The following is a 16,293-nucleotide window of genomic DNA, read 5'->3' on the forward strand; positions in this document are numbered from 1 at the left end:
TCTTTTTCAACTTTCTTTCTGATTGTATCGTGAAAATATATACTTCTGTTTTCCCAAATAAACTTCCTAGATAAATTCTGAATCTTGTGGCATTATGGGATTAAGTCTCACATATTTTTCAGTTTCGCTAACAACATCTAGATATATACAATGTTTACAATATTTTCAGTAAAATATAAGTAATCAAAACTTTGAGTTTTATGGGCCAGGAGTTTGGCCAATGGTAGAATGCTTGCCTAGCATGCACAAAGACTCGGGTTTGATACCTTGGTACCATATAGATAGAAAAAGCTGTAATTGGTGCTGTGGCTAAAGGGTAGAGCTCTAGCCTTGAAAAAGCCCAAGAACAGTGCTCAGGCCCTGAGTTCAAGCCCCAGGACTAGCAAAACAAAAAACCTTTCAGTTTTAAAACCACTTCTTTTCCTACAAATAGTAGTAGTTATATAATCTAAAATTTAAAAATAAATAATGAATTAGCAAACTTTGACCACAGAATAAATAAAATTATTCTGTAAAAGAGTCACTAGCCTTTATTTGAATATTATTCTGGCTTCTTTTTGGCCACAGTGAAAACGCTGAGAGCTAATACACAAAGCATAACTTTCACAAGTTAAAATAGTTGCATTACACAAAAGTTTTGAGGATCACAACCCTAAATCCCATGTCATTCAGCGGGGAATTAAATCCCATGTTATTCAGGGAAGAATTAAATCCCATGTTATGCAGGGGAGAATTAAATCTCATGTCATGCAGGGGAGAATTAAATCCTCTGTTATTCAGGAGAGAATTAAGCCTCAGGAAAATGGCTTGTCCAAGTGAATCTACTCATCAGCCATTTAATTATCATAAACCTTCTCACCACCAAATCAAATGCTTAGCGACCATAATGACATTTCAGATTTTATAATGTCAAATATATGATAAAAACCAAAAAATTAAGGTGTATATCCAAAAAATGCCTTTAAGGGCCTTAAACTAACCTAAACAAGTCATAAATTACACTTTTTTCAACTAAGATAGAATCAGCCAGAAAAATTAATAGTGTCACACACATTTACTACAGAGAAAATCATTATTTTTCATAAAACCACCAACAAAGAAGTCTAATCCTTCTAACTGAATTCTCAAAGATGATGAAAGCACTAAGTGTCAAAGAAAATGCTTTTAAAATGGATCATATTGACCTCACAGGCTATTCTATTAAGATATGAACAGCTTTAAAAAAAATACCTCTGGCAACAGGAGAAAAATACATAGTTTGTGCCAGCTCTGCACAGGGTTGTGCTTATCCTGCAGCAGGGCTGTGAGGAGCCACTGCAGAAAGTTCCTGAAACTCATTCCTTCTATGTCTAATAGTCCAGCAGACTCTTATTTCTAACAAATTCTTCAAGACTAGGTTGGTGTGGAGAGAATCACACAAAAACTCACTCAGATGTAGTCTTGGTATTTATATGCCAAGCTACACTGATGCTAGAAAAGAAATGAGAATAGGGGAAAAAATAATTCCACTTCTAAGACCAAAATAAATAAATAAGTGAGTTCAAAGAAACTTCAACTACCATAAGACCTCTGGTCTAACATAAATACTGAATATAGTTTTAAAAAATGCCTTGCTTTTACCAAGGGTACCTACCCCCTTGGCAAAATGCAGCAATGAAGATATTCCTGGGATAAAAATAAGACATAGCTGGCAGTCTATCTGAGAAGAACAATGGGTTGGCATAAATGGACACTTAATAGCTTGGTACAGACAATACATCCCCTTCGCCACATCACCAGACATTAAATCTTCTCATGTTAGCAAAAGGTCATGTCATCTACTGAGACAAGAAAGAGACAGAGCAGAAGGAAGAGAACAAACTAAATAAGAATCAGATCTGGAACAAACATCAGAATAGAATCTTTACCTGGACAAGTCTGAAGCAGAGAGATAACTGTACGCAGACACTATCATAACATACCAGCAAAGCAGAAATGTGAGTGTCCATATCTCATCTTGTAATCAGGGCATAGATACTTCTTTTTGTTGGTGGTGGTGGTCATGGGGTTTGACCTCTGGGCCTAGGAGCTGTCCCTGAGCTCTTCAGATCAAGGTCCTCCCCTTTGAGCCACAGCACCACTTCTGGTTTTGCAGGGGTTCACTGGAAATAAGAGTCTCAGGGTCTTTAGTGCCCGGGCTGGCTTTGAACCATGATCCTCAGATCTCAGCCTCCACAGTAGCTAGGATTACAGGCATGAGCCACGGTGCCCAGCGATGTTTCTTTTTGACCACAGAGGCACAGCTACTGAAATCCTCCTTTGACAGAATTGTTCAAGACTCTTTGGATCTTGCCTAGCGAAAGGAGCAGAATTCCCCAAGCCCTTGCATCTGTCAGCTCCTTCTTTTGGGAGTCTCACTTTTTCTTACATCTACCCAGAATACCAATATACCTAGTAGGCATTACTGTTTAATATAGATGACTGATCACCTGGTCCTTCTGCTTTTAGAGAAGTAGTAGTAGTAGCAGCAGCAATGGAATATGTTCTTTTCAACACACTATTACCTTGGATACTTCTCTTGAAGAAGGCCTTACAGCCTTCACAGGACCAGACTCCGTAATGGTAGCCAGAGGCATAGTCATTGCACACGGCACAGTAGCGTGTCTCCTTGGCTGACTCCATTGTCAAGCTTCCTTTGTCACTGTTACTGCCCAATCTCTCTCTGCTACTCTGGCGTCGATTATCTGAACTTGGCCTGTAGGGGAAGAAAAAAAATAGGGGACAAAAAAAAAACCCTATAAGTCCATTAGCATTAGAAAAGCAAAACCTGCACTTTCTGAAGAATGAGAATCCTGGGAGATGGAGCAGATCCACTTTATTCTGACATTTTGAAATGATGAATCATAATGTAAGCTAATCTGTCCTTGCCTCTTGCCGTCTGTTATGGCAAAAGGTGTTTGCCTGTTCTATTAACCTTGAGGAAGAATTGTTTATTGAAAGTTGCCCATGAAATAGACTGTCAACCCCAGAATCCATTACCTATAAAAATGACAAAATGAAAGTAGCCAGATTTCTCCTAGCTGTCTTCATTTTCTAAGGAATCCACAATTAATTCAGAAACCGTAGAGGCCAACATTTTTTTCAATGCTGGACCACACAAAGGATCCATAGGAAATAGTGACAAAGCAGAACACAGCTGTTACATTCCAGGATCAGATGAACAAACACGTAGTATAGAATGTATGATAAAGAGATTACAATTCCAAATTTCTTCAGTCATTGCCACCCTTCACCGCCTGAACCCTATAATTAGAGAGTGCTATTCTTCAATATTCAATGGTCTTCTTTAAAACATGTGGAATAAGGACAACCAAGAAACACAGATGCTCACCCTCACCTTTAAAACTTCTGGAGAGGAAACCAAAAATGCACAGTAAGAAAGCAAACATCTGGGGAACCAAGACAATGCTTGTAAAATTGTTCTGAGAATGCTTGCAGGTGAATAATCCAGAATGCTACGAGAGTCAGAGAAGCCCGGTGAAGCATAGCGTGAACTAGAACTTGACCTACAAGAGGCCTAGCAATGAGTTTTAAAGGATGAGTAAACGCAAAAGGAAAAATCCAGTAATAAGGAGGTGAGGGGAAATGAAAGTCATCACTCTGAGAGCTTGGATGAGAAGGAAACAAAAAACAGACATCATAATCTTTTAAAGGTATGAGACACATACATACATACATACATACATACATACATACATACATACATGCATGCATGCATGCATGCATGCATACACCACAAACAGATTTTCGCAATAGAGGAGAGCTGAAAATATGTCAGCCAAGATGAAGGAAACAGACCAAGAAATAGGCAATGGTTGAAGATACAGAGAAGATAAAAGAAGGAAAACAAGAAGGAAGCCAGAGCATTATAGACATGGTTGTAAATCACAGTCTAAATGAAGATACCTTGAAGGAGACTGAAAGCAGAGAAGAAAGGAAAGAGATAGTGTAGTGCAGTCTGTACCTCTCCACAAATGAAGCAGACAAGTCGTTAGCAATACACTGACCCAGGATTTCTGAGGCCTGTGGAAATAAAAGTGGTGTGATAGAAACGGGAGTAGGTGGCCCAAATCCAGCACAATGCCTGGTATATCGTGGGTGCTTCCATTCCTCAATCAAGTCATCAGGCCATACAGAGGTCTCACAGCCTCTCTTTCCAGCTCAGGTTTTATAGCCCTTCCTTAGCTCTTTCACTCATTAATATTGTACACAATTTTGTAATGGTGGTTTGCAAACTTCATAGGCCATAAAATTCAACAAAATATTGGCTCTTTGGGTTGAGTATGTCTGAGTTTGCCAACTTTTTCCACTCTAAATAACTTATTTTCAAGGTTGGCAGCCTCAAATAGGATTTCTTTATTTTTTAATGATCCTTCGAGAATCCTGGCTTGCAGTTTCCAATTCTCCTTCATGTTCTATTCCCCATCTCTTTCCATTTCATCACTTTCCCCTCCCTAGCAATCTCATATCTTTTTATTGTCTGTTTACTAACGTCTTGTGTAGGATTCAAGTCACCAGGAAGCAGTTAGGAGCACTAGATTGTAGAAACTCACAGCCTTTGAGGAGGGGCAGTAGTTAGCAAGAGACAGACAGATTGCCTTATACACGTCATTGATTGCTGTTGTCCCTAGAATCTCATTACCTAGCCCACAGTAGGCACTTAATATATATGTACTGAATGAAGAATGAGTTGTATACCTCCAAGATGACCAATATCTTCAACATCCTGCATAACAAAACAGGATTGATCCCCGAACAACAGGAGTTTGAAATGTACCAGTGCACTTGTGGATGGGATGGGAACAGGGATAAGCAACGATGTAAAAGAATGTCTTGCACCCATATTAGAACCGAGATGTACAGTAAGAAAAATGCATGACACAAATGCACAAAATATTTTGAGAGACTATGACTTATCATTTACTACAAAAAGATGCACAAAAATTAGCTCAGTGTTGGTGGCATATGCCTGTAAGCCTGGCTACTCAGGAGCCTGAGATGTGAGGACTGTGGTTTCAAGCCTGACTGGGCAGAAACGTCCATGAAATTGTCATCTCCAATTAATCACCAAAAAGGATGTAAGTGAAGGTATGGTTCAAACAGTAGAATAACAACCTTGAGAAGAAAGGAAAAGTCATGTAAGAGTGGGAAGCCCTGACTTTAAGCTCCAGCACCAGGCACGCATGCGCGCGCGCGCGCACACACACACACACACACACACACACACGCAGAGGGACATTTACTACAGAGGGTTAAATGTATCGAAACGTAAGCACCCATATCCAGACCATTACAGAATGCCACTTGCAGTCGAGAGAAACATACATAAGTGTAAAGAGGCAAGGTTAAACCATAGCTGTAAAAATCTAACTGCTGGTGTGTTGCTGTAATGATCTTATACCAACTCCTATTGTTACTGCAATGAGCTCTTGTTGCCAGGTTCCCACAAAACACATGAGCTGTTCACATTTCTGATCAATTGTGTAGCACAGTCAAAGAATAACACTTGTAGTACTCAAGTCTTTTCCAGTATGTCTAGTGCATACAACCTACAAAATGAGTTGTTCTTCCATGAAGAATTACCAAGGCCAAACCCCTCCAGGTACAACCTAACACAAATAAAGGTCCCTGCCTTCCAACACATGGAACAGGAAAGTTTAGAGACAAGAAAAGAACAAAAGTTGGAAGATCTACAATGCTTACACTGTGCTTGTTGACTAACCAGTACAATCATACACATGAGGGAGACAACGTTTAACTACTGTCAAGTTAAGACATCTCTTTGAGGTATTTTTTCATATATTTTTTATTGTGATTAATAGAAGGGTTACATTATATTCACCAGATAGAAGGTGCATTACTTCACAAACATTGATACCCTTTCTCATGACATGATCCCCATTTCCCTCCCTCCCGCACAACTTGATTTCCCCCCTTCCTGATCCAATTTCAAATAACCAATTAAGCACATATAAAATATATCAGATAACAAGGTGAAATATTGTAACAATATGAGATAACCAAGGGATGGCAAAAGAGATGAGAGATAACATAGCACATTAAGGACAACAGTCACTCATTAAATGGCTTTTGTTTCCTTACCTTGGAGGTCCTTACATTTAGTGTCATACTATTTGGCCTAATGTCTCCAGATTTTGTTCTATTGTAAATCTCTGCTAGAAGAGCCCAAGGTTTCTACTGATTATGACAAATGAGGGAGACCATTGGGCCTATGTTCCTTTGAGACTGGCTTACTTCACTTACTATGATTTTTTTCTAAGTCTTTCCATTTCCTTACAAATGGGGCGATGTCGTTCTTTCTGACAGCAGCATAGAATTCCACTGTGTATAAATACCACATCTTGTTGATCCACTCATCAACTGAGGGACATCTGGGTTGGTTCCATATCTTTGCTAAAACATGGTATTTTATTTCCACTTATATTTCCTCTTTTTTATTGTAATGTATAGAGGAGTTACAGTTATATTCACCAGGTAGTGGGTGCATTGCTTCTCACACATAAACATGATATTTTATAAGCTTAGTTTTTCTCAATGTAACTTAGCAAGGTTTTCTTCATTGTTTTATATATAATCAAGTCGAGATTTCTTAAGAACTTAATATTTAATATATGGAGTTTATAGACATCACCCCCCCCCACATACACACACACTCTCTCTCTCTACAGGACTCTTTCTCACTCAGAAAAACAGAAGTTTATAAATTGAATTTTTTAAATGTCTGAAAACTGCAAAGAGAGGGGGGGGAGAAACAAAAGGAAGTGAAGGAGGAGGAGGAGGAGGAGGAGGAATAGCAACCGTAGCAGCCAGAATACAGTAAGGCCACCAGCACAATCATGCTCACTGCAGCACTATTCACCATCCCCAAGTATTAAATCAGTCCAGATCCAGATGTCCCTCAATAGATAAACGGATCAAGAAAATATGGTGTATAGGGACCAGGAGTTTGGCCTAGTGGTAGTGCTTGCCTAGCATGCACAAAGACCCAGGTTTGATTCCTCAGTACCACATATGTAGAAAAAGCCAGAAGTGGTACTTTGGCTCAAATGGTAGAGCTCTGGCCTTGAGAAAGCTCAAGGACAGTGCCCAGCCCCAGGACTGGCAAAAAGAAAGAAAATGTAACACATATATATACATATACATATACATATACATAATGGAATTTTATTCATCCATTAGAAAGAATTACATTTCATCATTTGTGAAGAAACAAAGATCTGAAAAATTTATTTTTAATAAAGTAAGTTGGGCTCAGAGAGACAAAGGATGCATGTTTTCCCTTATACGTGGAAGCCAGGGTTAGCTTATAAACTTATAAGTAAATACATTGGGTGTTACATAAGTACATACAAGTATATTAACTGAAATAGGTAAGATTCAAGGGAGAATTCAAACAGTGTAATTCCTTAGAATGGCAAAGTCAAAGTTCAACAAAATAAACACCAGGAAATGAATGCTTGAAAAGAGTGGAGTGGGATCAAGGGGACTGAAGAGGAGGGTGAGGATACAGTCAAGAATTCAAAGTCTATCCTACAAAAATAAGGCAAAGGAAAGGGTGAGTTTGGAAGGAAGTGATGGCTAGACATGTTGAAAGTGGTGGCACTGAGCAAGATGCAATGTAGTCATAAATTACTTTGTAATACGGCAACTCCTTTACACAAATAAAGATAAATAAAACTGAACTGAAGGAGAAGGAAGAGGAGGCGGTGGTGGTGGAGGAGGAGGAGGAAGGAGCAGGAGAAGGAAAAGGAAGAGCTAGAAGAGAGAAGGGAAAAAGAGGGAAGGGAAAAAGAAAAGAGAAAAGAAGAGAAAGATGGAAAGTAAGAGGACGGAAGGAAAGCCTAGCTTTCTGGAAGGAAATATTTTGCAAACCTAGAACTGTCCACTGTCTAGAAAGGTGGTTTAATGAAGTACTAGGGAAATAACTTCCTAATGTTCTTTCTCCAAATTAACCCCAAAGCCAGGTGCAGTCAAGATTACCTACACTTTTCCTGCAGAGAACTTGGCACAATTTCCATTACTCCTGCATGGCACACCCACAAATCGAGGTGATTATACATAAGTGCTTGTTCCCCTAACAAACAGGAAACACCAACAAGGCAAGAATCACATGTCATTGGATCCCAGTTTTAACTAACACAAAATAGGCCCTTATTTTCTAAATGCACTTAAATGCACCTAAATATTTTCTAAACGTACCTCCTTCCTCTAACCCACCACCACACCCATCAGTAATTGTTTCCAAACACTCTGCCTCTGGTGGCTTTATATTTTTCAGGAAATCTCAAAAGTAAAAGTATTACCAACATCAAGAACCAAGTCTAAATGCTTAAGTTTTCTGCTCCACCCCATATTTGTCTTTTGGTTATTCCTTAAGCAAAATCAGTTCAAGTCCACCCGTGCTGGGTTGCTCACACCGAGTTCTGCCTATCCATGACTGTTCATCCCGCCTTCACAGCCATTCCTGCTGGAAAGCCAAGCCTGACTTCCAGAGTCAAGTTAGGACTTAACCGAAGCACTTGAGCTCCTGCTGGTTCAGGGTTGAATTCTTCCAGTACTTAATGCATCGCCCAGGCTTCTCATCACACACTGGTTGGACCTCCGGCAACAGCTCATTGCCCATCTCCTTTTCCTTTGCAGCTGATTTCCTTGACAAGCTCCTGAGAACCAAAGCTGCTAGGGTTCACCCTCTACTCCTCATCTCTTCTGGTTGATATGCTTTTGGTGGGGTGCCAGCCACAGCATAGCCACACACACATGTCATGGCACAGCCTTCCTGGACTCCCAATTCATGAGCTATCCTTTCAACACACCAAACTAACCTCCAGCTGAAGGCAAGGCAACTCCCATCTGGTTCTGGTGAAGAAAGCTCATTCCTCCTCCTGCCTCCTCCTCCAGGCCCACACTTTGCTAATGCCTTCAAGCATGCTGATCTTTCTCGGCTCTAAGAAACCTCATCACTCTCCTTTAGTTCTAATTTGATTTCCTCTGGGCAGTTGGGGCAAATGTCTCAGCCTCATTCACATAGCGCCGCCCCAGAGCAGAGCTGTTTCTCTGGCCTTCTCAAAACCCTCCACAGCTTTCCACCACTCCAGGAAGACTCCAAGATCTTTCTAGATCCCAGAAGGTCCAGTCAGATCTGCCCCCCTGCCTGCCGCTCTCTTCACGGCTGCTGTCAGTCTCAAGATCCAGCTGGAGCTATGGCTCATATCCAGCCATCCTGCCATTTGCCCCTCACTTTGCCAGGCCATCTCTTCCCAGAGCCTCTTTCCAGGCTACTCAGAAGGGGACTCCTTCTCTCAAGTAAAAATGAACTCTACTGAAACTACTAGTCTTTTTTTTTTCTTAAGAAAACTTCAAATGATTCCTCAGAGTCTGGTATCAGTGGCTCACATCAGTAATACCTTAGCTACTCAGGAGACTGGAATCGGATGCTATTAGTTCAAACCCCAGCCCTGAGCAGGCAAGTCTGTGAGACTCTTAAGAACCACCAAAAAGCCAGAAGTGGAGCTGTGGTTTAAATGGTAAAGTGTTAGCCTTGAGTGAAAAAGTTCAAAGACAGCACCTAGGCCCTAAGTTCAAACCCCAATACATATATACAGAGAGAGAGAGAGAGAGAGAGAGAGAGAGAGAGAGAGAGAGAGAGAGAGAGGGAGAAGGAACACAAGCACACAGGATTAAGCATCTCAGAAGATTTATACAAAGAACTCCAAAGCTCCAGAGCACAGACGCTGGATACAGCGCAAACCTTGAAATCTTTACCCAAAGGCATTGAGAGCCAAGGGCAAAGCCTTTCAAAGTCATTGCTTCATCACTAAAGCCAGAAACTCCATCAGAAATCACTTACAATGACTGATTATAAGACCAATCATAGTGGAGGAGGAGAACAATTTAATTTCTAAGACAAAGGTTGAAAGTTTCGTTGAATTCTATGAAAACACGAGTTCATGGGAGCGACAGTGCAATAGGAGAATGACTTGATAGAAGTTTGAATATTTCCTAAAAATTCAGTTGCAGAAAATCTCTATTATAACTCCCAAATAAATAGAAAAGGATGTGTCATTAGTGGTCATACACAAGAGTTTTGAAATTCTTTATGCACAAAGACCATTAGCATTCACCATTGAACATGCAAGGCTCTTTGTACAATGTCAAGAGGTTTTCCCACTCACTTAAGAAAAATGTCTTCACCCCAAAATATAAGTGAGCTTTGATTTGCCACACTAATGGAAAGCAAGAATAGCCTGGCATCAAGTCCCCTAAAAACCCATTTAGTCAATATCTTTTTATCCTTTATCAGTTACTAATGTGTAACCAAATGAGCCAATTTGAGCTTTATCACCTCTCCCTTCTCTACTCACACCAATCTCTTACAAGTGTTAATGAATGGTGAGGTCTAGGAGCCCATAGATACAAGATGCAAGGTGTTGGATGACACCCAAGGAGAGAGAAAGAGAGCTATGGGCTGACTCCACACTTTTTTTTCTTTCAAAAATCTAATGGCCAATGTAAGTTCTACAGAAAATAGGATGGGAGAAGAATAAATTGGTGCACACAGACTTATTAAGGAATTATTTATTGTTAATTATTATTATTTATTGGACAGCATTGAGTAACTGGCTTACTTAAGACTCACCAGGGGACAGATGCGAAAGGGTTAAGAGGAAGATGGAAAGGAGGAAAAAGAAGAAGCAGAGAGAGAAGTCACTGAAGGCAGGCTCTGCCCTGGGAAGCAGATGATTCAGAAAGGAAGGCTGGGGCCCCTGGGGAAAGGCACACACACAGCAAGAGTCCTGATGCAGTCACAGTTAAACTCTGCTCCCCAACATCCCAGATGCCACACATCCACAGTGGCCCGCGGCCTGCTTTGCCGCGTGATCTATCAGCCATCCTTTTATTTAAGATAGGAGCAATGTCACCACTTGAAAAAAATGCACACAAACACGTCCGATGGAATTTTTGCCTATGGAAGTTATTCAAGAAGCTGATGTCATTGGTGATCAGGTTACTGCTGGTGTGATCAGCTTGAGTCTAGAGTGAGGAGAGCTGAGGACTGTGGTGAGAAAGTTCTAATCAGAGTCAGAACTGTGGAATTCTGGATTGAAAAAAAATACTGGCCAATAACAATTGCATGACTTAAGCCAATCCCCAAACCTCTGTGAACTTGACTTTCTTCGTTTGTATATTGATAAATCACAAGCGAGCGCCCTAGTTTTCTGGTGCTACAATTGTGTAGCCAGGATTTTAACTCATGGCTTAAGCAATAACGTCTGTAGCCAGCCAGAATTTCTTCAGTGATTCCCCCAATGAGAGCTCAGTCCATTTCTCAGAACTCTCCACCAAGAGTATCCCGAAACACAACAGCCAATTGGAGCCAGGCAATAGCATAGAATTAAGTCTTCATGGAATTTCCATAATGGGACACCAAACATTAACACTCTTCCCACAAAGGTTCTTGTCAGGAATAACCATTGCCACTGGGCACAGGTAGCTCATGCCTGCAATCATAGCAATTCAGGATCTGAAGATCCTGGTTCAAAGCCAGACTGGAAAGGGCATCTATGAGAATCTTGTCTCCAATGAACCATCAGAAAAGCAGAAGTGTTGCTGTGGCTCAAAGTGGTAGAGTGATAGCATTGAGCACAAAAGCCCTGAATTCAAGCCCCACAACCAACAACAACAAAAAGATGGGGGTGGGGAGAGAATAACCCGGGTCCAGGAGTTTGGCCTAGTGGTAGAGTGCTTGCCTAGCATGCACTGAGACCCAGGTTTGATTTTTTTTTTTTGTGCCATATACATAGAAAAGAGGCCAGAAGTGGAGCTGTGACTCAAGTGGTAGAGCTCTAGCCTTGAGAAAGCCCAAGAACAGTGCTCAGGCCCTGAGTTCAGGGCCCAGGACTGGCAAAAAAAAAAAAAAGAATAATCATTGCAGCATTCCTCTTTGAATTGGCCAGCTACTTGCTGTCACTATTTTCCTTTCACTTTCAAATAAACTTACTCTTTTTACCTTCAAAAGAAGGGTAGCTCCCAATAAAACCTTTTCATGAAAATGTCACTTTTCTAATACAAGGCAAGAGAAAACAGAAAGAAAATGAGATAGGAAAGTGGGGAGAGAGATATTGATCGAGGTACATTGTACTTACAAGTTAACACGTTGTAGAACCTTTTTGTACAAGTATTTAAAGATAATGAAAATAAGTAAACAAAATAAGTAAAACAAAATAACCAAATGTAGAAACATAGAAAAGGAGGAAAATACTTTCATACCATTCACATATTCTTAGTTTTCTAAGCTCTACTAGCAACAACTGAAGTGTGAACTTGAATAGAACTAAAAATTGCTAAAACCTGAAAGACAAAGGAAACATAATTTATCTACTGTGGTATTGCCCAGGTTAGCACAAGTAGTTAAATTTAAAAAGAAAAGAAAAATCTTTTCATTGAACAGTTTTATCAGGGAGGTGAGGCTCAATCTTTCCCTATAATCACTGATCAGGAATTGTTGATACCTGTGAGGCTACACCAGGGTTTTCTGTGGAAATTGAGACTAAATCTTCAGGCTTCTTTTTTATTTGCTTGTTTGTTTGTTCGCCTTTTTTTTTTCTTGGTGCCAGTAAGTGAAGCTTGAACTCCGGAGCTATTCCTTAGCTTTTTTCATTGAGGGCTGGTGCTTTACCAGTTGAACAATATCTCTACTTCTGGATTTGGGGTGGTTAATTGGAGATAAGGGTCTCCTGGACTTTCCTGCCCTGCCTAAGTCAGCCTTCTGAGTAGCTGGGATGACAGTTGTGCTACTAACACCTGGCTAAGATTACTGTGCTTTGAGATTTTTTCCTATAGACGAAGGGCCACTATGCTGTTGCCACTGGTACACCCAAGGAAAAAGGCCCCGGCTTACTTCTAAGAAGACACAGGGGAGCAGTCTTGGCACAGCAAGGATGATACTTGCAGATGGGGTTCTTGGAGATGGAGAACACAAGCTGATAGACACATAGACCTCCAAACTCCACAGGCCTCACAGTGTGAGAAGATTGGGTCAGTGTGTGTGTGACTCCCTCCCCCACCCCACACACAAGGGCAGTGACTGTCACTTGACTGGAGTTTGGAAGCTTGGACATGCAATGACTATTTCTTTGACTTAGTATAACATATATTATGGGCTTTTGGGAACAACTTGACCTTTTTTCCAGGCTCATGTCCTCATACTCTCCTTCCTGCTCCCTCCATGTACTTTTGTGGTCCAGCAACCAATTATGAACCGTTTTTCAAACTGTCATGCCTAGGATCATGTTGTTTCCTGCTAAGAACATCCATTTCCAGGCCTTGTGAGCCTTGAGACATTCTTAGCACATTCAGACCCACACTGAGGCACACTGCAGCCAATCTACCCCTGCCCTACTTCCCGCTCTGATGATTGCATGGTGAATGATGGCATTCACCTACACACTCTCCACCTGCTAAACGGTAGAATCAGCCACGGCAACACACCATCTGAATTAATTATAGCCGTATTCTAGTCAGATGAGTTTCATAGAAGTAATTCTCTGATAGTCCTTGAAAGAACTGAACATATCCTGAGAGGTCAGTTCATAAATCAACCCTGCCAAATGCCCAATGGCCTGCCTACATTTGCCTTAGGTAAGTAAAGACAGTAGAAGAGAAAGGGTTTTGAGTTTGCATGAGTACTCCCAGTTTATTAGAATTTTCTCACCTACTCCCCAAGAGATTTCGGAACAAGTGATTATCCATATGAGTAACTTTCTCATTTAAATATAGGAGCCAAGGCATTTCTGTTCCTTGGAAAGGAATGAAATAGAAACAGACATAGATAATAGAAACAAAACAAAAATAGAAATAGATAATTTTCATGAAAAGAAATAAAAAATCATCAAACTAGTCTAGGTGCCTGTGTCTCACACCCGTATTCCCAGCTACTCAGGAAGCTGAGATCTGAGGATTATGTTTCAGAAGCAGGCAGGGTAGAAAAGTTCATAAAGTTCTTATCTCCACCTAACCAGCAGAAAGCCAAAAAGGGGAGTGTGGTTCAAGTGGTAAAGCGATAGCCTGGGGGGAAAAAAAAAAAGAACGCTCTGGTCCTGAGCTCAAGTCCCAATAATAGTACAAAAATAAGTAAATATTAAGTCATCAACCCAGTGCTTGATGTTGTTTTTAAAAACTGATTTTGAAGGGCATATTTACGGGTCTTTCAGTAAATATGCTATTCCAAAAGGAATTTCAGTGACTGTTCAGTCCCTGAGCCCTCTGTCCAATGGGAGCTTGAATCTATCAGAATTACCAGCTTGAACCTCCAATTGGAACCAGTCCAAATTCTCAATATTTAAAGCAAATATTATTTGCAAAATACTAGTAGCTTTAAAAAAAAGCCAAAAATAAGAGCCTGAGTTTCAACCCTAGTGCCAGCACCAAAAAAAAAAGAGGGAGAGAGAGAGACCAGAATAATAATAAGGTTTAGAGAATCCTTTCATACATGCTAGGACACAATGTCCGTTTCTCATGCCTGCGGTCATCTGCCTCTACTAATAATTGTGCATGGCACATGAATGATGTAAATATTTGGATGGCCCTCTGCAGAAAAAAAAAAGCATTCTCCATCCATGGATCTCCAACTCAACTGGAGGAAAAGCAAGTCTGGACAGAGGGCCACAGAAGCTGACCGCTCGTCACCTCCACAATCCCCAGCCATATGCACTTCCTACTCCACTCCAGCCACTCAGTCTGCTCTGCCTTCAACTTGCCAGGCAGCTTCACACCTCCCCAGCCTTTCCACTGTGGTTTCCTCAGCTTCAAATGCCTTTCCCTGGGAACTCCCACAGTACCTTTCCCTCCCCTAGTTCCATCCTTCCCTTAAATGTTACCTTTGCATTTAAACTTTCACTGAGGGGTCTGATTTGTTAACTGGACTGTTCTCAGGCCCTAGATCAGAGCCTGGTACCAAGGAGACACTCAACACGTATTTGTTTAATTCCTAAAAGAATAAATCACTCAGTGACATCACTATAATAAGGCAGGAGCTTGTGAGACAGCCCAAATTTGTCACTGTAATCCTGTCTGCAAATAGTGATTTCAGCTACTCTTTACTAAGACTAGGAACTCAACAAAGTTAACACAACCAAGTTTCCTAAACTCCCAATAGCAAGTAGCAAACAGATGCAGCCATTCTGCTACTCTCGGGGAACTTTAATATTGAGTCCTTCACACCTAGCCTGGCCTATCTCACATCCACCTGAACAGTTTTCTCTCATTTTGGGACAGCATCCTCTGCTAGTTTTTGTTTGGACAATGGAAGCAGAAGCAACCTAAAATTTCTGAGGCTAAGAGCTCAGATTCCTTATAAGATTTGGTTTTACTCAGAGAAACAATAAACATCAGACAGTATTGTTATTCTTATGAAAGGTGTTTATAACTTCTTTATATTTAGCTCAGAAATGCTCTTCCTCATTCTCCTGCTATAATTAGTTCTCCAAAGTGTAATGGGTTATAAAGCCAGAAATAAACTAGCCAACCAACCCTTCAGTCTTCTACCTTCATGCCCAGGACTTTCCTCTAGCCTGGCTCTCTCCCAACTGGGACAGATCCCTCAGCTGTTAGCCAATGGCCTCTGCTGTCACCAATTAGGGGACTGGATTTAAGCACTGATAGCCCTGGAGGACACATGTACAGCCCTGCTTCGGCTCTCTCTCTTCCTGAGAGTTCACTAATGTTCTTGGGTCCAAACTAAATAAAAGGAAATAGGTTTGGAGGACTTAGAAATCTCACTTCATTCCTTTCTCTGCATCCTCGTGGAAAAGATGTCACTAAAAGCTGTTGAATCTAAGGAAGTGAGGAATAGGGAGGTGAAAGAAAGGGAGAAGGGCAATTTGATTAAAGCAGAGCCTGATGTGAGACACTCTGGTGAACTGTTAACATACACTTTCAGAGAAAGGAATGGCATCAGGTGAAGCCTGTTATACCTGGGCTATGGGTACTAGCGTGATGGGGAGAGTGAGGTGGGTACATATGCTCAGGACATGTCATGTCCGTGTGTGCAAACAGAACAAGGAAATTGAGATGAGTTTGGGAAGGGCCTGGGAGATATGGGAGAAGGTGAATCTGATGAAGATCTGTGACATGCAGATGTGGACATGGTAAAATGAAGCCTTCTTGTGCAACTAATAGATGCTAAGAAATAAATGTGGAGGCAAAAAGTATATTTATGAGAACCCTATCACAGAA

General features: G+C 40.9%; 1 protein-coding gene across 2 annotated transcripts in view; it reads right to left on the reverse strand.

Annotated features, from left to right (window-relative positions):
- Positions 1 to 16,293, reverse strand: part of Esr1 (estrogen receptor 1) — a 222,633-nt gene that overhangs the window by 190,396 nt on the left and 15,944 nt on the right. For both annotated transcript variants that reach the window (XM_090337946.1, XM_090337947.1), the window contains exon 2: positions 2,544 to 2,734. In XM_090337946.1, the coding sequence (XP_090194072.1) occupies positions 2,544 to 2,734 (191 nt within the window). The remainder of the gene's footprint in view (positions 1 to 2,543; positions 2,735 to 16,293) is intronic.

Source organism: Megascapheus bottae, chromosome 8 (assembly GCF_031878675.1).
Source record: "Megascapheus bottae isolate mThoBot1 chromosome 8, mThoBot2.hap1, whole genome shotgun sequence".
NCBI lineage: Eukaryota > Metazoa > Chordata > Mammalia > Rodentia > Geomyidae > Megascapheus > Megascapheus bottae.